The sequence below is a fragment of the Danio rerio genome, chromosome 11 (genome assembly GCF_049306965.1).
Source record: "Danio rerio strain Tuebingen ecotype United States chromosome 11, GRCz12tu, whole genome shotgun sequence".
Taxonomy (NCBI): domain Eukaryota; kingdom Metazoa; phylum Chordata; class Actinopteri; order Cypriniformes; family Danionidae; genus Danio; species Danio rerio.
This window is the reverse complement of record NC_133186.1, coordinates 21867915-21891911: the sequence shown is the minus strand read 5'-3', so window position 1 is coordinate 21891911 and position 23997 is coordinate 21867915. Positions and strand designations below refer to the sequence as shown.

At 34.5% G+C, this 23997-nt stretch overlaps 3 protein-coding genes across 32 annotated transcripts in view; 1 reads left to right on the top strand and 2 right to left on the bottom strand.

Annotated features, from left to right (window-relative positions):
• Nucleotides 1-12638, bottom strand: part of cadpsa (Ca2+-dependent activator protein for secretion a) — a 252412-nt gene extending 239774 nt beyond the window's left edge. For all 29 annotated transcript variants that reach the window (XM_073916631.1, XM_068224318.2, XM_068224327.2 and 26 more), the window contains exons 1-2: nt 12389-12638; nt 11920-12277 (exon numbers count right to left, since the gene is read on the bottom strand). In XM_073916631.1, coding sequence (XP_073772732.1) covers nt 11920-12255 — 336 coding nt within the window. In that variant the 5' untranslated portion in view covers nt 12256-12277; nt 12389-12638. The remainder of the gene's footprint in view (nt 1-11919; nt 12278-12388) is intronic.
• Nucleotides 1-23997, bottom strand: part of LOC141376703 (uncharacterized) — a 205706-nt gene that overhangs the window by 107007 nt on the left and 74702 nt on the right. The window lies entirely within an intron of this gene.
• nampt2 (nicotinamide phosphoribosyltransferase 2) overlaps nt 17661-23997 on the top strand; it is a 46953-nt gene continuing 40616 nt past the window's right edge. The window contains 1 exon segment of one of the 2 annotated variants that reach the window (NM_212668.2): nt 17661-17905. In NM_212668.2, the coding sequence (NP_997833.2) occupies nt 17855-17905 (51 nt within the window). In that variant the 5' untranslated portion in view covers nt 17661-17854. 2 annotated transcript variants of the gene reach the window in all.

Here is a 23997-nt window from a genome sequence, read left to right as displayed (position 1 = left end):
TAATAATAAATGATACGACATGAATCAGCAGTCATCCGTTTGTTGAAACATATGCAGCAAATTTCACAATAAATATGATAAATAACAAATATAGAATAACATGTGAAGGGGATGCTGGCAACAGAATTCATTCATTCGTTTTCTTTTTGCCATAGTTCCTTTATTAATCTGAGGTGGCCACAGCGGAATGAACCACCAACTTATCCAGCACATGTTTTATGCAGCAGATGCCCTTCCAGCTGCAACCAATCACTGGGAAACACTCATACACTCTCATTAACACTTATACACTACAGACAATTTTAGCTTTCCCAATTCACTTCTACCGCAGGTCTTTGGGGGAAACCAGAGCACCCGGAGGAAACCAACACGAATGCAGTGGCAATGGAATTGAGGATCCATATGCAGGTCTATAAGGAGAATAGCCAGGCAAGCAACGGTCAACACAGGGGCAAATCGGAAACCGAAGAGTCGTGGTCAATAAACAGGCAGATGGTCAAAGGCAGGCAGCGGGCAGGAATAAACAATAATACGGTAAGGCAAGGAAAATGTGTTGTAATGCTCACAGTACAGTTAAACAAGACTCAGCCCAGAGGTGTGCGTGTGTGCTGTGTATATAGTCCATATAATCAGGTCATAACGATCCTCCGGCTGTGTGAACCCGGAAGAGGTGAGTGTGAGTGATGCATGACTGAATATGTAGTTCTTTAGTGTGGTGTGTGTGTAGTTCTACAGCAATCCGCATGTATGTAAGCGATTTGAAAGGATAAGATGGTGATTGTGACACAATGAACATGGAGCTGATGAAATTTATAATTCAGTATATAATCCACATTTGGCAACGCAGTGACGCAATAGGTAGTGCTATCGCCTCACAGCAAGAAGATCACTAGTTCGAGCCTCGGCTGGTCAGTTGGCGTTTCTGTGTGGAGTTTGCATGTTCTCACTGCGTTCGCGTTGGTTTACTCCGGGTGCTCTGGTTTCCCCCACAAGTTCAAAGACATGCGGTGGGTGAATTGGGTAGGCTAAATTGTCTGTAGTGTATGAAAGTGAATGAGTGTTTCCCAGAGATGGGTTGCAGCTAGAAGGGCATTCGCTGCATAAAACATATGCTGGATAAGTTGTCGGTTCATTCCGCTGTGGCAACCCCTGGATTAATAAAGGGACTAAACCGAAAAGAAAATGAATGAATGAATCCACATTTTGCATCCTGACATGCATTGTTAACACATGGCTCAAGCATCGTTGTTCAGTAACGCATGAAAAACAATGTGTCTCTAGGTTTCAAAATAAAAGTCTCACATACATAGTAAATTAAATATAAACGTAAATAATCATAAAAATAACTGAGGGAGGAAAATTTCATTGTCATCCCACTAGGAAACTTTGTTGCTTATCAAACAAAGTCTGAGGTGTGCATTTTAATGATCCCATTTGCAACATATCTGTCTTTGTTTTGACTAGTGATCTCCTGATGAAGTGACTACACCTCACGTCTAAATGACCTAGAACAGGGATGTCAAAGTCAGTTCCTGAAGGGCCGCAGCCCTACACGGGTTAGTTCCAAAATACTTGTCTGCAAGTCAAACAAGCCTGAAGGACTCAATTAGTATGATCAGGTGTGTTTAATTAGAGTTGTAACTAAACTGTGCAGAGCTGCGGCCATTCATGAACTGAGTTTGACACCCCTAACCAGGAACATGACCTATAAAACATGCAAATGCTGAAGGCATTCTTTGTGAATCACGCAACAGTCTGTTTTGTGTTCTGATTGGCCTTTTGTCCACTGGAGTTTACACTCGTAGAATTTACATGAGAATAAGGAAACAATTGTGTTTGAGGCCATTTCCAGATATTGATCACGTATTATTTGACTATGCCTAGGTATACCAAGGTTTTCTTTATAGAGCACCTTTAAAACATCTCTAGTAATACAAAGAAGATTGACCACAACTAAACACAGACACCACCACACATATGTTTTGCTGGACATCCCATCCGCCACTAGGGTTAATGGAGCTCAAAACCTCTCCAGCTCATGTAGTTGCACCCTACCATAATTAACGTCTCTGTTTGTGGCTTTCTGTTGTTTTATTTTATGCAAGAGTCATTAGTGGCGTAATTAACTGAGCTTCAGATGTGCATGTGCACTCACTGTGACTACCTTCCCTGAACAGTCTTTCTGCGGTGGCTGCTTGTGTATTTGTGTTGCTCTGATCATCAGCGTGTGTGGAGAGAGCAAAACCGGGAACAGAAAGGAAGTGACAGAGAGAGAAGAAATTGTAGGAGATATTGTTAATAGCTTTCTTAATTAGGCTCTCCGTTCAGTGTGTGGGTGGGTGTGTGCTGGAGACGGCGAGCCACAGCAGCGTAAGACATCTGACATGGTCCTACTGATCATTAAATATGTGACAGTGTGTGCACCTTGTCGTCATGACTAATAAACTGACTGAACTACTGTTTCTGAAGCAGACACACGGCACGAGGAGTTTCCACATTTTGTTGGCACATGAGCAAGTCCGGCGAGAATAAAAACAGCAGAGTCGCTTATAACCGTAAGACGGGTGAATTAGCATGTCACTGCATCGTAATTAAAGCAAAGACAAGGGGGAGGGGGTAAACAAACACTAATGTTAATTTGATATTTCCACAGAACTTACTAACAACAACAACATAGGCACATAGTATTATGCTACAAGGCTAGTATAAAAATGAGGAGATTTAAAGATGACAAGTGATAATGCTTATTGAAATTCATAATCAAAGATGCAGGAGAATCGAAAATAAACAAAACTGGCCGTAGTGTGTTAATGTGTGTTAATGTGTGTGTGTGTGTGTGTGTGTGTGTGTGTGTGTGTGTGTGTGTGTGTGTGTGTGTTTGTGTGTGTGTGTGTGCGTGCGTGCGTGCGTGCGTGCGTGTGTGTGTGGAGGAGGGGTATGGATGTTTCCCATGTATGTTTACTGGGTTGCAGTCGGAAGGGCATCCGCTGTGTAAAACATATGCTGGAAAAGTTGCCGGTTCATTCCGCTGTGGCAACCCCTGATGAATAAAGAGACTAAGCTAAAGGAAATGAATGAATGAGAGGTTTATTAAATAGGGCTGAGATCATAGCATGTGAAGATGGTTGCGTTTACAACCAATTCTGACTATCTAACTTATTTGGTCACTAAAACATTAATAATAACTAATGTGAATCAGAACCGATGCTTGGATATATTGAACACATGAAGAGTTCAGATGCAAAAACCTCTAATTGCCATCCGAAATTTCCCTCAAAAACAAGCAATTTTCTTAACCTCCTTTGATTATGATTATTTCACTTTTCGGTCCCACTTTATATTAAGTGTCCTTAACTACTATGTACTTACATCAACAAATAATTACAATGTACTTACTGTGTTTATAATGTATTTGAGAACACTTGTGGTGCATTTAAGTTGGGATAGGGGTTGGGTTATGAACAGGTTTGGTGGCATGGGTAGGTTTAAGGGTGGGTTAAGGTGTAAGGGATGGTCAACAGTCTATTTACAAATGTAATTACAAAAGTTAATTACAGATGTATTTACATACATGTATGTAATCAAGCATAAGTACACAGTAAATACATGTATTCACACAATAAGTACATTGTAACAAACTATTAATTAATGTGTAAGTACATATTAGTTAAGGCCACTTAATATAAAGTGGGACCCACTTTTCAAATGATAAAAATACATTGAATTTATTGACAGAAGAGATATTTACTGAGCGTACCCACAAGAGCCGGAGAAAAATGTTCATTTTAGAAGAAAGGTTTAGATGGCATTTAGAGGTTTTTGCATCTGAACTCTTCATATGTTAATTTATTGATATATGTTGACATATTTATCATAAAAATACAGCAAACGTTCAGTCAATCCAAAAATGCTGAGTTGTTTCAATCCTAAATAGGGTTAAACATTGACACGGTCAATACTACAAAAGTTACTAAGTAATAGTAACTAACTAAGATTACTAAGGTTATGTTAAAGTTATTTTTTTGTCTATATTTTACCTAGTTTGGAAATTAAAAAAAACTATTTTATACTCTTAGAAAACTTCTTAAATGAATAAGTGAGTAAAAAATATTTAACATTTAACATTTATTTTTAAATGTTTGGTTAGCACTATCTAATATGGTTGTTTATTGTACGCAGTATTTACAAACACATGTTTAGCATTAGAATATTAGCACTATATTATTTTGACAGCCAATTCATTCATTCATTCATTCATTCATTCATTCATTTTCTTGTCGGCTTGGTCCCTTTATTAATCCAGGGTCGCCACAGCGGAATGAACCGCCAACTTATCCAGCAAGTTTTTACTCAGCGCATGCCCTTCCAGCCGCAACCCATTTCTGGGAAACATCCACACACGGATTCACACTCATACACTCCGGACAATTTAGCCTACCCAATTTACCTGTACCGCATGTCTTTAGACTGTGGGGGAAACCGGAGGAAACCCACGCGAACTCAGGGAGAACATGCAAACTCCACACAGAAAAGCCAACTGAGCCGAGGCTCGAACCAGCGACCTTCTTGATGTGAGGTGACAGCACTACCTACTGCACCACTGCTTCGCCCTTTGACAGCCAATGCGATAAAAAATTTGAAAATTCACTCTTCACTTTTAAAGTTTCACAAAATATATATGTAGCAATATGGCTATTTAGAGTGAATATAGGCAATGTATTTTGTTGCATTCAAACAAAACAGATTTATTAAACAGGTATATTTATTAAAATAATATTTTAGTCAGCAAACATATTTAGAAGTTGAAAGATAATACAATTACATTCAAAAAAAATTCATGTAAATTTCAACTATATATTTCAATTTGTTGCTTCTCTTGATTTTTTATTTTAATATTTTTCTATAACACATAAATTTGGGTGTACTAGTTTTTGGACCGTTATCGTAAGTTATTTTGTTAGATAAGCTCCAGATTTGTCTAATCTAACGTATTTTCACAAATATAATATTGTATAGCTTCATGTTAAAAATATGAGTTTAAAAGAGAGATTTGTGAGGGGGATACTTATGTATAGACTGAGCACTGTATGTGGAGACATTATTAAAAGATTTTATTTAACAATTCTCATTTATTAATTTTGCATGCTTATGACAACTGTCATTAAGTGTTATCAGCTCATTTATATCATTTTAAATGCAAAAATGACATTTTTGAGACATATTTGTCATAAAAATTTGACAACAAGACAACATAACTTGTCATGAATCTGCCATTAACATGATGGGCATAAGGTCATTACAATTGTGTCATGAACTGCATAACACTGGCATTAACATTTTTCTTGACCTCAACTACAGTACAAATTGAAATGTAATTAAAATATCATCAAATATTAATTGAGCGCAGTGATAGTTCAGTTAAGTCAAGTGGCACAGTGCTGCCATCAGCTGATGCGATCAGCTGACTACGTATCTCCTCCAACCACTGTCATTCTTCTACTAAACCGGTTACATATATAGGGCATGCAGCTCAGGTCTGTTTGTTCAAACTGTCCGCAACTCTCCCTCCCCTTTTTTAAGTTCAAATATACTTTCTGTCTGTCATCTCCTCGCATTTCAGACTAGCAAGCCCCCAAGTCTTAGCTGTTACAAACCTTACTGCAGAAGGACAGATCTTCTCCACAGCAAGCTATAGCAAAGACTTCCTAAGATCAATCACCAAGTCTTTATAAGACAACCCAATGACAACCCAATTAAATCCTTATCTCATGTACTTGCTCAGTTTGTGGTTCTGTTGTATGTTGCATAATGTTTTATGTGCTAATAACCATGAAGCGAGAACCCACATTAGGATCCATACCAACAAATACAAATTGGTCAATAAATGTATCTTAACTTGCTAAACTGTTCCTGTCTGAAATGACATCTTAGTGAGAAATGTTAATGACAAATTCAGTTCCGCTGAAAGAAAATGATCAGAAAAATATTTGTGACAATCATAATGGCCTCATGACATGACATATTGATGACAACTTATGTTGTCTCGGTAATGTCTAGTTGTCATGACAAAGACAAAGACAGGTTATGATATTATGTAACCTTAGCTAATGAGCTATTGACACTGAGCTAATGGCACTTAATTACAGCTGGGGCATACTATCTCGTTCATATTCATGACATGTGTCATGCCATGATTACAAAGACATCATGACGGTCTTATGAACATCCTTTCAATCTTATAAACAAAACATTCCCTGACTTCCGGTTTTATAAAAGCCTTTATGAAATTCACTTAGCAATGGGATGTTTCTAAACACTCTAGAGAGCCTTTCATCTGTTCTTTGACTCATAAAACAGATCCTTGAAATGCTATTTATATATATATATATATATATATATATATATATATATATATATATATATATATATATATATATATACATATATATATATATATATATATATATATATACATATATATATATATATACACACACACACACACACACACACACACACACACACATACATATATATATATATATGTGTGTGTGTGTGTGTGTGTGTGTGTGTGTGTGTGTGTGTGTATATTCAAATAGCCAAAATTACAAGTTTCATTCTTTTAAATGCGATTAATCGCGATAATTTTTTTTAAAAGTGTGATTAGTTAGAACAATTTTTAATCGATCGACAGCACTAATATATATATATATATATATATATATATATATATATATATATATATATATATATATATATATATATATATATATATATATATATATATAGTGCTGTCAATCGATTAAAAAAATTTTCTAATTAATCATACTTTTTTTTTTTTAAATCATCGCGATTAATCGCATTTAAAAGAATGAAACTTGTAATTTTGGCTATTTGAATGTAAAATTAATGTAAACGCACGACAAATACTATTTAAATTCAAAATATAATTCATTATTAGAATTTTTGTTTAACTTGTAACAGATTTCTTCATGTAAACAACATACTCACAATAAACCATCAAGATCCTGGCTTGACAGCCATATTTATTACAGAAATAAAAGCACAGGCATGTTAATGCCATTTGAATTTCAAAACAAGCAATGCCAATAAAGAAAACATTGATTTCCATGTTGGATTCTAAGTGGCCTGCAAAAAATGCCAAAATACAAGTATTACAGATATGGAAAATAATAATAATAATAATAAAGTATTGAATACAAACAATTGTACTAATTGCAGGGCTGGACGGCACAAAATAATCGGCGCTGGCATTTTGGGCCAGAGCGGCCCACTACATCAATCAAAACGCTCCCCATCACCCCACGCCCTTGAATATGTTTACCAATTCCCATTCTATAAATGCACAAAAGCCATACTGTATATAGGAAATAACGAGAGTTGACAAATTTAAAACTTAATTTTTTTTAATTATTATAATAAAATTATAACACACAATGGAAATGTGGGTGCCTGTGTGTTTTGAGGGAGCCTAATAAATAATGAACATGAAAAAAACTGCCTGCTGACACACACAGTTATTGTTGATTAATAAAATAAAGATAAATAATAAAAGCAATGTATCAGAGACCCTTAAAAAAAATGTTTAACTCAACAATTAAACATCAAACGTAGCTAAAAGATTTTTCATTGTCAATCAAATGAACATGAACAATTGAAAAATGCAATTTGTTTGGACCCGAAGTACAAAACCTGCTAAAGTTGCACACTAGTTTGGTCATGTATAAATATCGTTATAACCATATTGTATAAATATTATTGTCACTATAAGCCTACATCATGCTGACGATCAAAAACACAATGTAATGGTATCTCATGCAATTGTCCTCTGACCGAGTGCATCTTAAAATACATGACTGACACCCCTCATAGAGCTTGAGAAGCAGACATTCTTTATAATTTGTAAAATAAAGACTTGCAGGTTGAGAAAACAGCATAGGAGGAAGTTTCCGCAGGCCGTGGTGCAGATTAAAATTAAAAAAAAAAAAAGTATATTTTTATGGACAGATAGGTAACTAGATAAAATAGACAAGAATATATTGATCTGTGCAGGCAAAAGCCTGCTCTCCGCTTCTGCTCTCCCGCACGTGAGTAACAGGCGTGACTCTCGACTATTTTGACACACCTACATTACACAGAGCCAAACATGGAAGTTTGTGATTGGGTTAGCCCAATGTCAATAAAGAAAAGAACCAATGGGCTGCAGATTATGTCACATGGGCCGCTCTGTCCGAAAAAAAAAAAAATCTTACTTTCAGAGCGCGACAGCTCACAGGAGCGTGGCAGCTCGTCAACCACTTAGGGAGAAAAACATGACAGCCTGCTAAGTGTTTTATGGGCCGATCAGATCATAAGAAGATGATCAGCCCAGACCAAAAAGTACTTCGACCAAGCGGGAAACTGTCCGGTCTGTCGTGGCCACAACAGAAAAAAAAAAAACTGCAACTGCGTTAATTGCGTTAATTTTTTTAACGCGTTAATTATTTCAAATTAAGCGCATGTGTTAACGCATTAATTTTGACAGCACTAATATATATATAAATAATATATATATACACACTAATATATATATATACACACATACAGTTGAAGTCAGAATTATTAGCCCCCCTGAATTATTAGACCGCTTGTTTATTTTTTTCCCAATTTTTGTTTAACAGAGAGAAGATTTTTTTTCAACACATTTCTAAACAATAGTTTTAATAACTCATTTCTTATAACTGATTTATTTTATCTTGGCCATGATGACACTTCTATACAGCCTAAAGTGACATTTAAAGGCTTAACTAGGTTAAATAGGTTAACTAGGCAGGTTAGGGTAATTAGGCAAGTTATTGTATAATGATGTTTTTTTCTGTAGACTATCGAGAAAAAATATATCTTAAAGGGGCTAATAATTTTGTCCCTAAAATGGTGTTTAAAAAATTAAAAACTGCTTGTATTCTAGCCGAAATAAAACAAGCAAGACTTTCTCCAGAAGAAAAAATATTATCAGACATACTGTGAACATTTCCTTGCTCTGTTAAACATCATTTAGGAAACATTTAAAAAAGAAAAACAAAATCAAAAGGGGGCTAATAATTCTGACTTCAACTGTATATAATTTTATTGAGTTTTTTTAAGGATTAATAAAAAAACATTAATTCTGCCTATCCAGCTAAGAACGTCTCGACAGAACTGTTATAACATAAAAAATAAAAAATACAGTGTAACAAAAATACAATGGAACAGTATATCCAAGGAAACCTGCAGGTTTCTGATGTTTTGTCTCACATGAGTCTTATCAGTGAGGACACAACACCGGCTGGAGAATAACTTCCCACAGAGACTCTTTTTATTGTCCCAAGGCACCAGCTCCAAAGACAATAGCAGCAAGCAAACAAGCCCCTGGGGGCACAACCAAATAAGACAGACAGACTTGTTTTTGACCCCAGATTGGATGAAATGAAACTCACAGTGAGTCTCAAAATGAGGCGGAGCTGAAAATCAAACAATACATAATACATCTGCCCTCAAATATCCACAATTATAAATGATAAACGTTTCAGAATAAAGCACTCAAGGTTACGTTGATGAACACTTATAAATAATTCAAGATACTGCATAAAAGACCTCTTCACTCTGCCACAGCTCTGCCTTTGATTCTGAGCCAGGAGAAAAGTCTAAAACACAAAGTCTCGATCTCAAACATTCTGCTAATGTGACACGGCTGCTTCTTTGTTAGTACAGGGATTAAAGAGCTTTGGAGCTTTCAGAAACTTGGTTTTGACTTGCATTTGATAAGCAACATGCCTTAAATGAACTAGTCTTTTTTTAGTATGTTACTCTGCACTGTCGTGAAGAGATAATAGCAACTAGTAAAGCGGATTTCATCATTCCTGAACAACAATTGTGTACCTTTTCCTCACAGGATCTGAGAGAATGCCTAGTCGTATTGCAATTTTCCCATGGGATACATTCACCAGAGAGCAATGTTGCATCAAATAAAGGTTTCTCAACCATTTAAATGCTTTTGTGGGAAGTTTGAGAAGCGTCATTTGTCAATTTACCATTTTATTAGCATTTCTTATGTTCACAAAGCCCTTGTCAGTGCCATTGAACTTTCAAAACCATTTGGATTTATTTATGCATCTATGATATCATCATATCATAATGTAATGATATCATGCATGGTCACACTTTGCAATAAGGTTCATTAGTTAATGCATTTACTAACGTGCACCATGTATGAACAATACTTGTACACCATTCATTAATTATAATTTAACATTTACTAATGCATTGTTAACTTTCAGATTCATTCTTGTAAACATTAATTAATAAACTGAATTAACAAGAACTAACAATGAACAACTGTATTTCCATAAAATAATGTTAACTAACATGAACAAACACTATTGTTCATTGTTTGTTCATGTTAGTAAATGCATTAACTTATATTAACTAATATAAGCTTATTGTAAAGTATTAAAAATAAAATAAGTTACTTTATGAATATTTTAAATATTTTAAAAAGTGTCCTAATAAAAACACTAATGACAAACTCCATCAGGCACAGTATGGAGGTAGCAAGACCATTGAACAATTGAGCAATGAACTATACTACAACTCTTAAAAAAAGCTATTTATTATTAGAGGAAATATATTTTAAACCTCTACTTTTTCCTTTAACAGATGTGTAGACTCAGCAGATGTGTGAAAAAGTAGAAGAACATGACAGTGATTGAAAAAGTCTGACAATGTACAATACTGGGAAACGTTTCATCCGTGAAAAACCTGGTGGGCATCATGTTTCTGTTGGAAACTTTGACATTGCTCTTTGTAAAAAAAAAAAAAAAAAAAAGATTTCTGCTTATTTTATAGCCTGCACAGTCATAAACGATCAATATTTTTAGTTTCTGATGTTTAGATGCTTGTAAATGGACATTTCATGGGGAAGAAATTAGTGTAAAAAAAATATCAAGCAAAAACTGTACATCACGCAGCCACTAGAGTGTTATTTGTAAAGGTACAGCTTTGCACTTTGATTGAATAGGGGTTGCCCTAAAATAACATTTTGGAGTGTCTATTAATTTATTTTTACAAAAGTGACAGAAAGCATATTCGATGAAAGCAAAATGCCTACTATTTTAAATTCTTTCTGGAAATAAAATGTAAAAATGTTACACGTATTTATATAAAAATTACATTTCACACAATATCTTATTATTTCCCAGAGATGGGTTGCAGCTGAAAGGGCATCCGCTGTGTAAAACATATGCTGGATAAGTTGGCGGTTCATTCTGCTATGGCAACCCCAGATTAATAAAGGGACTAAGCCAAAAAGAGAATGAATGAATGAATGAATGAATGAATGAATATCTTATTACATTTACATTATTTACAGTTTGAAGGATGGTACCAACATATTGTATAAACATGTAAATATGCCATGAATTAGTTTTTTGCTCGGTGCAAATTTTAGTGGTTCTCTTCCATAAATCACTGTAAAAATGTATGATAGTGATTCTGATATTTCCTTTTAATTAAACTGGACACATTCTAAAGTATGGGGGAAATTAAATGTATATTACACTTTTATTGTTCTGATACTATACTAAAAACCCACTTTCATCTTTAACACAATCTAAATGTACAAATGAAAGCTACTAATGCAAGGTAAACATTAATTTCTTCTTGATTATGAAAAAACAAATCAAGCATAATGTTGATTTCTTATGCACTGGAAAATATGAATAAATAAATTTCCTGATGCATCTTCATGTTGCATTAGTTTAGGGCTGAAACAATCATCCCCAATACGCTAAAACTGTGTTTTTCCACAGCCTGCAGTTGCTGCTCACCCATTCTTCAATTCATTTGCACAGCAATCTGTTGCATGCGACTTTGCCCTCTTACCTTTTGCTGTCGCCTCGCCATGTCGGTCGGCTGTTTTGCATTAAAAGGATAGGCAATACACCGCATCACAAAGACGTACAGCTGGAGCCTCTTCTTCCTCTCCTCTTCCTCCCTCTGCATCTTTTCTAAATCATCCTTTTCCTTCTCGACCGCCACTGAGGGACTGGGGCTCGTCGGCCGGGCATTGGTGCTTCGGCTCGGCTGCAGCCCACCAGAGCTTTCGCTGGTCCGGCTTGAAGACACCCGAGGACCACCAGCCTTGGGCGCCGCCACCACTTTTCGCTCTTCTTCCACAACCTCATCCGCCTCCTCCTCGCTGGATGACGGGTCCAACATTTCAACGCAAGTTCTCGCTTCCCTGAAATCAAACGAGAGAAATGTTGTTTACTATCAAAAGCCCCTCAGTAACTCGGAAAAGTACCGAAGGCGCTTATTTCCATCCAAACGCGACATCAAAAGTGTCACTTACCCTCACTGCGAGTGAAAAAAGCTGCTCCAACAGCCAGTAGTCTTCCACCGAATTAAATTGTTGCTGCTTACGTGTTTAACTCTCGGTTTACCATAGCGGGTTGAAGGGAGATAGTACTGGGAGGGTCGTGAAACGATTGGCAGCTGATGTTTTCTGGTTTCCTCCGGCAGTCTTTTAAATTTAGCAGCGAGCGGTACTGACAATGAGCGGCGCGCGCGCGCGGAGAGAGAGCTGACCGTGGTTCTGAACTGAATTGAAGCTGGAGGGGGAGGGCGGTCATTGACGTGGTTTCCGCGACAGACACTATCGCTGTTTCTCTCTCGAGCACGATTTTCATCGCGTTTAATTGACTGTTAACAGCTGCTCTCCACCTGAAATGTTAGACACATCCAGATTTTTCTTCTGATATGACGGTCGGTACATGGAAAGTGAAGTATCTTTACTACTTGCTTTTAATTGGTTTTACTCAAGCCAGCTGCGTTGTTGTTGTTGTTTTATGTGGTTTTAAAACCAGTGGTTAAATTCAGTTCAGTATATTCATATATTTTTATTTGTCAATAAAAACATAAGCAAAGCAGTGAGCAGCAAAAAAAAAAAAACTGGCATTCCCCATTTCTGCTTTTATTTGAGCAACTTAAACTGGTAAAAAATAAATAAAAATAAATAAAAATCTAGTAATATATATATTTTTTTTTTTCGAAAGACTTTTGACTTTTTGACCACTGCATGTCTACTTACAATACACTATGTTTGTCATGCTTAAGTGGACAAGACTGCAAGAAAATTTAATAAGCCTTCTTGTAAGTCATATGAAGCTTTATTAATAGGCAAAATATAATTTTTGGGTACTTTTAATACTTTGTAATTTGATCAATTTGAAAAATATATGCAATACAGTGGTGCTTTTAAGTGACAGTTCCACTAAATCAGGGTTTTCCAAACTTAGCCCACAACCCCCAAAATAACAATGCCAGTGATTCACGACCCCCACATTCCCAGCAAAACATAGAAATGTTGCACACACATCAACAGGTCTATAAACACAAGTATTTTGACAACCAAAAAAGTGCAACAGGCCAACAACCATAGGCAATAATTTATATAGTCATTTATTCATTTGTTTAATTTAATATTAACCTCACCTAATGAGACTGGTGGACACAATGTTTTCCTCACTAGACTATTCTTGGTTTAATTTTGGAGACCGCCACTCAGAGATCATCCTCAGTGTTCAATTGAGGCCTGTATTTATTTTTATGTATTTGATTGTTATAAAGATGTCAAAAATTTAACCTGATGCTATAAAATCAATCTGCTGCAGCTGACGCTATTTCTGTGTTGTTAGTCTAATGCAGGGGTGGGCAAACTCGGTCCTGGAGGGCCGTTGCCCTGCACAGTATAGCTCCAACTCTAATCAAACACACCTGCTTATAGATTTCTAGTGATCTTGAAGACACTGATTAGCTTATTCAGGTGTGTTTGACTAGTGTTGAAACAAAACTCTGCAGGGACACTGGCCCTCGAGGATCAAGTTTGCCCATCCCTGGTCTAATGTAAACACAGCAATTCTATAAAAGAATTTGAAAGGCTGATGGCTATTTATTTGCATGTTGTTGCTTTTTTATGTAACTATTTTTGACCGCTCTGGGTAATGGATAAAATATGGTAATACTAATTGTTTAATAAAATTTGTTTCATTTTTATTCTTTGTCCCGTGACCGCACAGGGGGTTCCAAATTTGCCCCCTTATAGGTGAAACAAAAAATGCTCAATAAAAAGGTGTGAAGCACCAAAGGCGACCCTTATTAAAGTTAGTTTGTAATACTAATCAGGCTATTGTTCTCCATTAATCTTCAATTGAAGTTTTTCACAAGAGAAAAATCTATAAAAATTGTGAAGCTCTACATTAGTATAGCTTATCTATTGTTTATTCAAATGGCCAAATTTTAACTGAGAGAAATTGCTTAAAATGTCATTAAACTGCAGTATCAAGTGTTATGTTGCTCTTAAAGTTTTCCTTGATCAAAAGTACAACTTTAACTACTATTTAGCACCTTTTTGTATGTGTCTTCATCAAAATTGTACAAATAGTTGTAAACAAACAAAATCTTGCATGTAAATTTGTGCCCATATATGTCATAATGTGACAGGAAGCTCATGCTACTATCATGTATCTGTACGCACCCAAGATCATTTGAGTGGCTGTGGATTAAAAGTAAAATGCTGTAAGTAATGTTCAGATTTTTGCTATCAAAATGCTTCACTTCTTAAGCCCTTAATGTGTCAATGTGTTGACACAAGTAAAGTTTTAATCCTGAAGAGCCATCAGCTCTTGACTTGAATTATGATTACCAAGAAACATGGTTTCATTTAAAAATCTGTTTTACTGAAGGGAAAAAGGCATCTAGTCCAGAGAAAATTAACATCCATTCATTCATTTTCTTTTCGGTTTAGTCCCTTTATTAATTTGGGGTCGCCACAGTGGAATGAACTGCCAACTTATCCAGCATATGTTTTATGCAGCGGATGCCCTTCCAGCTGCAACCCATCTCTGGGAAACATTCATACACACTCATACACATATGGACAATTTAGCCTACCCAATTCACCTGTACCGCATGTCTTTGGACTTGTGGGGGAAACCGGAGCACCCAGAGGAAACCCACGCAAACGCAGGGAGAACATACAAACTCCACACAGAAATGCCAACTGACCAAGCCAAGGCTCAAACCAGTGACCTTCTTGCTGTGAGGCAACAGCGCTACCTACTGCGCCACTGTGTCGAAAAAAAAATGTACAGAAAATGTTAATTTTGGAAAAAAAACTATTCCTTATCAAAGGTAATAATATAAAAAAAAAAAAATTATTTTGTCTAGACCAAAACAATGTACAACATTTTGCATTTTACCACATAATATAGCATCTAATTTGTGTAACTTGCACCATAAAGTTCTCACAATTTGAGGACACATGATTTCATAATCATAATCTTTTAAAACATAATCATATTACTAAAAATTACAATAAACTCAAATAAGGGTATAGTGACAAGCACATGAAAGAAAATAATCTAAAAGTAATTACATATATACAATATTACTGCATATGAGTAAAAGATACCCATAACTTTTGATTTTACTTCGATTTTTAAGTAAAAATGGCATTTTTTCCCACAGTGAATAAGAATAGTTTTGAAAAATTGTAGGCACTATTTCCTATGATCTTATAAATACTAGTTTGGGGTTTAAACATGGTTTTGGGGTGGTTACGTTAGCATTTTTGTTTGACTGACTTCCATTCATATGCAGGCAAATGCAAGAGACTGGAAACACAAGCTTGGCCAAAGTTTCACAATTTGCTGCATTCAAAATTTCAAGTCTGGTGACCTCTACCCTGTGATCATAGTTTGAGTCAGTGGATAACAGATTGCATATATACATGGTGTATTTTAAAGCTGCTGCCTATAAAGCAACATGTTGAATAAAGGTTAAATGTAACAAACATGTTCATTTACCTTCTTGGTTGAAAATACAACCAGAGCAGTCCATTATGCCAACTTTACACTTTACAGTAAGTTGCTAAAAAAACATAGCAGCTTAAAAATGTCCAGCAGTTATTAGATAAGATATTGATTTTGTTATAAAAAAAAAATTGTCTCAAAAATAAATTGTAAGAAAACTTCAAAGCTTTCAAAGATTGCCTAATTAAAAGCTGACATCAAGTCTGAGCCTTGGATAATCAAAATATTACAGTCTTTATAATATTTTGTTTGATCAAGCGTTCCGAGTCTACTGAATATCAACAAATCCTCTGAGCAACTCTGGGCTTAATTACATCATTTTTAAACGTTAATCACCTGGTCTTTAAATGATTTACTATAAAGGTTGTGCTGTTTTTAAAAGTCTTTTTAAAGGAAAAGAGATTATAAAGATATGTTGAACTGACAGCTTTAAGCAGTCATTCAGATGCAATTTATCTCATAGATTTTGTGGAACAGCATTCATGTTAATTCTAACAACAATACATTATATCAAAAATGTTTCCAATATATTGCCCAAACACCTCTCTAAAAATAGTTGAGATAAAACAAGCATATGGAAAAAAATTAAGAGACAACTCAGGATTTATGAGTTAATATATACAAGTTTATGTTTACCTGTTTGTCACATCGGGAACTTCTGGCTATCTTATGGCAAGATCAACATAGAAATAAATGATATTTAATATCAATAACAAACATTGAATATGAATTTTCACTATATATATGATCATCTTGATGATATATATATAATCATCTTATATATATATATATATATATATATATATATATATATATATATATATATATATATATATATATATATATATATAAAAGATGATTATATATATATATATATATATATATATATATATATATATATATATATATATATATATATATATATATATATATATATATATAATCATCTTTTATATATAAAAGTACTTTCAGTGCAATATCCTTGACCAAAAAAAAAAATTTGCATTCCTACAAAATATGTTTTATGATAAGGGACTTATTCTTATACTTATAGGATTGTTATTGATTTAAGTATGACTAAAACATTTTTTACATAATTCCACATACTATTGAAATGTATTCCAACTTTATATATGAATACTAGTAACAACAACAACAACAACAATAATAATAATAATAATAATAATGTAAATGAGTAATGCATTCTTATAAAATATGTTTTATGATATGGGATGCTTATGGGACCGTTTTTGATTTAAGTTTGAAAAAAACTTCTTTTTTACACAATAAACTAACAAATTAGTATTTATTGAACATTTTACATAATAATAATAATAATAATTTTATACATAGACATTTGCAGCTTTTTGTTGTTACATTAGACAGGTATACATTCATTTTTGACAACACGATACCAACTTTTTATACTTTAAATGAGCTATATCAATTCTTACATCAGCTCACACCCAACTGAACATATTCAATTAGGTTTTTTCTTGACTGTATGTCTACGTGGCTTCAAACCATTTTTCCAGCAAGAAAAGCAAAACTGAAAGCTTCTCTAAACATTCACCGCTTAATTATCTATTACAAGAAAACGAAACTTCAACCTTTGAACGCAACAGGCATCAGCATAACAGCTTTTACTGTTTAGATTTTTCTGTCTCCGCCCACTTTCACATCACCGAACGTGCGCAGCGTACCGTTCATACGTCCAGCCTGACTCCGCCCCCTTTCCACCCCGTTGTCTGTCTGATACTAGACGATGCGACCTATCCGTGCGCGCCCTCACATATACAAGATACCGAGGTGATCATATTTCACTACATTTCTCTGACCAAACACGCAAGGTGCCGTGAAGAAGCTCACAGAGACCGGTGTCACGCTGATCGGACCACATACACACTACAGCAAAGCGACATCGTTTCGCTTTTACTTTGTCCTCGATGATGGCAGCTCAGGATTTCAATTTTTTACTCGCCACAGACTCTTATAAGGTAAGAATCACCTGCTTCGAGCCGTTCAACAGCAGAAACCCAAGCGCGTGACAGGACTTTACCTAATTCTGACAGAAGCCCTTTGTGCTTTAGCCGTCGCGTATACGTGCAGATTAAACCAACTTTGACCTTGTGAATCGATGGAATTTAAATGAAAATAGTATTTGGGTTGACCTGTGAACGTGATAGGGTCGTCATTGTGGCGTTTTGGTCTTGTTTTGTTGAAGGGTTTTGCCGAAAGCCCAGCTTGATTTTAAATGCCCCACTCATTGAACGCTGAGCGCGGGGGCGGGGCTTATGCAGAATGACCTCGTGCGGCTTTTAGCTTCGCCAGAGGCCACAGCTCGTGACGTCACACAACACAGCACATCACAGCAGTCGAGGAATCGAAACTCGTTTTATAAAAGTATTGTGGGAATCCTTTTAATATATCTTATACATAATGTTTTCCTAATTCAAGACTTGACAGACATTTTAGTTTGGGTACAAATTCTCACTATTCTTGCTAACAGTTTTCTTATTATGCGAGAATGCTTACTGTTAGTAACGTTGTTGATTAATGCCCCATTGTGACTACCTTACCTTAACTTAGCAGAAGCGTAATAAACAGCAAATTACATTTTGATTTGAAGCAAAAGTAAAGAACTGATTTCCAAACTAAAGTGTAACCAGTTTTTATTTTTGTTTAAATATGTATTTAAATAAAGTTAATTTACAGAAAAACTAAATACACTTAATCTCTTGTTAAATACATTTTTCAGGTTTTGGGGTCAAATGATGGTCCCACTTTATATTAAGTGGCCTTAATTACCATGTACCTACATGTAAATATAAATACAGTGTACTTACTGTGTTCATAATGTATTGCAGAACACTTCTGGTGCCCTTAAGGTGGGATATTGGTACGCTTACAGACAGGTTTGGTGGTATGGGTAGGTTAAAGAGTGGGTTGGGGTGTAAGGGATGGTCAACAGTGTAATTGTAAATGTAATTACTGAAATTAAGTACAGATGTAATGAAATGCAGGTATTTCATCAAGCATAAGTATAAACATTTTTACACAAGAAGTACAATGTAATTAATTACAGTGTAAGTACATATTTGTTAAGGCCACTAAAAATGAAGTGGGACCCAAATACTTTATATTTATTTATTTGCTGAATTACATCATTACTAAATGACTGTTTCTATCTCATTTAATAAAAAAAGCTTAAAGCATAATAATAATTCTTTATTAGTAGTAGAATTAGTATTTTATATTTTATTATTGTAACTGCTTCCTCATGTTGACATTGAACTGTGCTGTTTAAAATGACTTGTGTAATACTAGTGAGAGTTTTTTAGCAATAAATGTAATGTAAATTTACTTTACATTTAATCATTAGAATCATAAAAGTAACAAAGTATCACAGCAACAAAACCACACAAATATAAAAAATAATTTTCATTCTTAGTTAGTCTGGTGCAGTTATTTATAAATATACATAATAGAGAGAGTTTACAGCTAGAAGGTCAGAGATTTTAAAGAAAATAAATCAAATAGAAATGGAAAAGAGATCGTTAGTTTTAGAGGATTAAAGTCTAAGTAGAGAAAGGATGAAGAGTGTATTATGTTTTATATATACACTACCGGTCAAAAGGCGACATTTATTAAATGCAAAAAAGTTAAAGTGTTAAATATTTACTACAATTTTAATTACAGCTTTCTTATTGTATGTAGTTTCAAATGAAATTATTCTTCCAGTCACTTTTACCATTAATAATAATGATAATAATAACAATAATAGTAATAATAATAATTAATATTATAGAGATTGCTGAAGGATCATGTGACTGAAGACTGAGTAATGAAGTTAAAAATTTATGATTGAATTAAATGAAAAACTACTTTTGAAAAGTTATTTTATAGAGCAATACCATTTAACAATTTTACAATTTGTACTGTATTTTTGATGAAATAAATGCAGCCTTGGTGAGCAAGGATACATTTAAAATATTTAAAAATCATACTGACCCAAACTTTTGACAGTAGTGTAACAAAAAAAGATAGAATAAAAAATAGATAAGATGGTTATTGAGGACCAGAGCATTTTTTCTAGATGTTAACAGATGAAATGATTTTTTTTCCAGACAATCCAGATCAACAAAAGAACCATAATATGTCAGATTTATTACTAGTTTCAGTTTGTCTGACATTACCTTACACAGATCGGGGGTTTTACTGCAGTAAAAGAAGTACTAACTATTGAGTAGTGATTAAAGACAAATGTTTTTAGCTATTTCTTGGAAATGGTACTTGACATCAAACACAATAGTTGTTTCTTTTGTTATGTGACGAGTTTAACCTGATTCCTTATCTTGATCTTTGACACAGTCAGGAGAAAATGAAAGAAAAGAGCTCTGATCATGTGACTGATTACAGCAAACAATAAACTCAGCACTTTCATTTATAATTCATCAAACTATCAAAACTATCTTTAGTGCGTCAACAACTTTCCACAGAGGTAAATGTTTGACTACCTATATTTGTTTGACTACATAAAGTGAGGTTAAATCATTTAAAGCACATTGTTAACACTTTACCACATTAGATATACAAAAAAACTAATTTTATGAAATATTCTGTCAATTTAAAATGATTAAGAAACTCTTAAAAAATTTTCTACAGTTAATTACCAGCGTTAAAAACAGTGCAACATTGTGTGTGTGTGTGTGTGTGTGTGTGTGTGTGTGTGTGTGTGTGTGTGTGTGTGTGTGTGTGTGTGTGTGTGTGTGTGTGTGTTTGATGCAGTTTATCTAGAGCACATGAAATTGATCATAAATACTTTTATAATGTTATACAGCATTGTTTGTTATGATTTCAAATAAACACAGTTCTGTTAAACTTTCTATTCCTCAAATAATCCTGGAACGTAAAAATGCATCACACTTTTCACAGAAATATAAAGCTGGGAAAAATATTTATTTATTGGAAAGAGAGCTGCACAATCCATCGTTTAAACATTGAGATTGCAAAGTGGGTATTCATAATTGTCACATTGCAGGATTAGATTATTTGTTCAATATTTAAATAAAGATATAATTTTATACAATGATGACCGTGTTGTTTTACGCTTGATTGTTACATTTTTGTATTTGAATACTGTTAGACTCCACAGATAACCTTAAAGCACTGTTTATTTCACTTTTAATTAGTTTAATTCAGTTATATGATGGTAATTTATTACATTTTATAAAATAATTTTCAATTAAATTCAATATTATTTATAATGCACTTTAAAACAACACAGTTGATCAAAGTGCTGACAATAGAGAGTAAAACAAAGTGTAGCACATACTTTAAAATACAAATAAATAAACATAAAGTGTCAACATCTCACACTGTGCTAAAAGCCAAACTGAACAAGTGGGTTTTAAGAAGAGTAATGGAAGAGGCTTGTCTAATATACAACGGCAGCCCATTCCACAATTTAGCTGCGGCCACAGCAAAAGCCCAATCCCCTCTAAGCTTTCGACTGGTCCTGGGCACACCCAAGAGGAGCTGGTCGGCTGACCTAAGTGAACGAGAAGGTATGTAGGGACAGATAAGCTCAGAGAGGTAACAGCACCATTTAGACACTTAAAAACAAATCAACTAAGAAAAATAAGGCGTGATCAACCCAATCTAAATGAACTAAATCTTTCCAAGATAGAGCTGTTCAAATCATCTGGTGAAATTATATATATATTGCAGCAAAACGAAACATCACAATGTCAGATTTCTCCAATATCGTATAAATGTATTTTTTCCCTTCAAAGGCAATAACTAATCTCAAATGTTTTCAAACATTTGAGTTTGAGCAGTAGTGTATTAATATATTTGTTTTCTGTTTTACAGATCTAAACATGTTTTATTATGTAATGATCAAATCTGCTTAAGGGTTGTCTCAAATCCTTCACTGGGTTTTTGAGGATCTTTACAGCAGTTTAGCAAGTTCACCTCTGTAATTCTCAATCTTGGCTCAATGATGGGTTTGTGTAATAATCTTTGGTATACAACAGCAAGCTGAAAATCCCTTTTGAATCCATGTTGAAATCTCACCCAAAAATGATAAATAAAAGTTTTCTTTTTAATTGACTGTAGCATAAACAATGGTAAAGTGAAAGTTTAACATCTGCCAGTGGTAAAGTCATACAAATAAATCATCGTGCCAATACAGGTTCATTCAGATATCATGGTTTAGTGAATGATGTCTGGGCTAATGTTCAGAGAAACTCGGTCCACAGAAAAAACCATATTATGGCAGCAGCTTTACTTTGTGTTGAAAGATTGTCTGATTAAAAGATTGTCTTCCATTCTTTATGTATATGCACAGTAAAAATACACAGAAAAGAATTGTGTTATGGGACCTTGATCTCTGCTTTGTCGACTTTACTTGTTGAAAAATTAAACTGCAGTTTAACAAAGTGACTTATATCGACATTTGAATCAATATATTGTGTGAGAAGTAATATATTAGAGAGAAAGAGAGAGAGAGAGAGAGAGAGAGAGAGAAGTCTGTAAAATAACAGAAGTTCTGGCAGTTATCAGACAACGCTTTTTTATCTAAAGAGACTTTTAATTAAATATCTTTTAAATGTGAATCCTTCAAAAAAGGTACAACTATTGTTAGGATAAAACCTTTAAAGTCTGTTTTAGATTTTTATCTTGTGTATTATTTATTGCTGTTGATAGCTGTTACAGTTTGAAATTATTATAAAAGAGCAATATTTATAAAATGTTTATAAAATGTCTTATCTGGTTTTGCAATGAAATAGCCAAAGATGCTCATATGACAATAAATTCAAAACACTCTCTCTCAAAAGATTGATATTGGATAGAAAAATGCAGGTTTTCACACAATCCCTTCATCTAGTCTCAACACAGATAAATTAAGTCAGCGTTTCTCAACTGGTGGGTCAAAAAAACAAAAATGAAAATTTTTACTTATTTTGCTGATACCAGACTTTTATTTTTAAATGTGTGTGCGACAACCATAGCGTTTGACATGTGAAATTTCATTCAATTATTGCAACAAACATGTCTAAGCGCAAGTACAACCCCGAATATGTAAAGAATGGATATATATATATATATATATATATAAATTGAACTTAAAAACTTAAAATATTGTTTAATTGTAAGTCTTGGTGAATTTCTTATGATATGTCTGTCACTAATTGTTTATGTTAACAAATAAATAAAAATTAAGTATAATTCCTAAAATTGTATTATATTTCCTAAAATTTTGGGTTACGGCTTGATGACCATGTAAAAACATGGGTCCCATGGCCAAACCAGTTGAGAACCCCTGAATTTAGTTAACTTAATGCATGACGGCTGTTTCACACCGCAAGCGTCAGCAGCACGTGAGCAGAGCCTGAGCAGCGCATGTTTTTTCGGCGTCCATGTTAACAGTTTAGAGCTTTCCTACCGCACGTAGCAGCAGTGCGTCAGTGCGAGGCGTGAGCGTCGCTGAAGCAGCAGTGCAGCGATAGTTTCGGCGCTGGGTCTATTTTTGCTGCGCTGCTCACGCTCAATTTAAGTAACAGTGCATTAATAATGACCAAAACACAATGAATGACAGTACAAATTAGCAGTTTTACCCAATAAATGCGTTAATAATGTCAAAGGATTTATATATAGTCAATCAAATTAACTTAAATGATTAAAAACGGCAACAAACATTTATTTAGGCCCGAACTACAAAACCAAATGTAAAACAATTTTAGCGTCAGTTTTGCTTAAGTTGCACGCTAGTGTTTCAGGAGAAGGGAAATAGAATATTTAGGGGAGTTGTAGTCCATAGCGAAGTGTATTGTGGGTAGTGTAGTTCGTCACGCATGCTGGATTATGTTAGCTCGCTGTGTGTTGTGCGATTCAAGCAGAGGAAGAAAGTTTTATTCGGCTTTGTTTTATGTTCACTCAAGTTATTCCAACCGGGAGCTGTTTGCACTGTGAACCTGAAAACACGAGAATAAGTAAAAGAAGGGCATGCATCAATTACTTTTGTCCGTTTCATCCTCTGCACGAGCATGAATTAACAAACTGTTATTCTGCCGCTGGACATCAC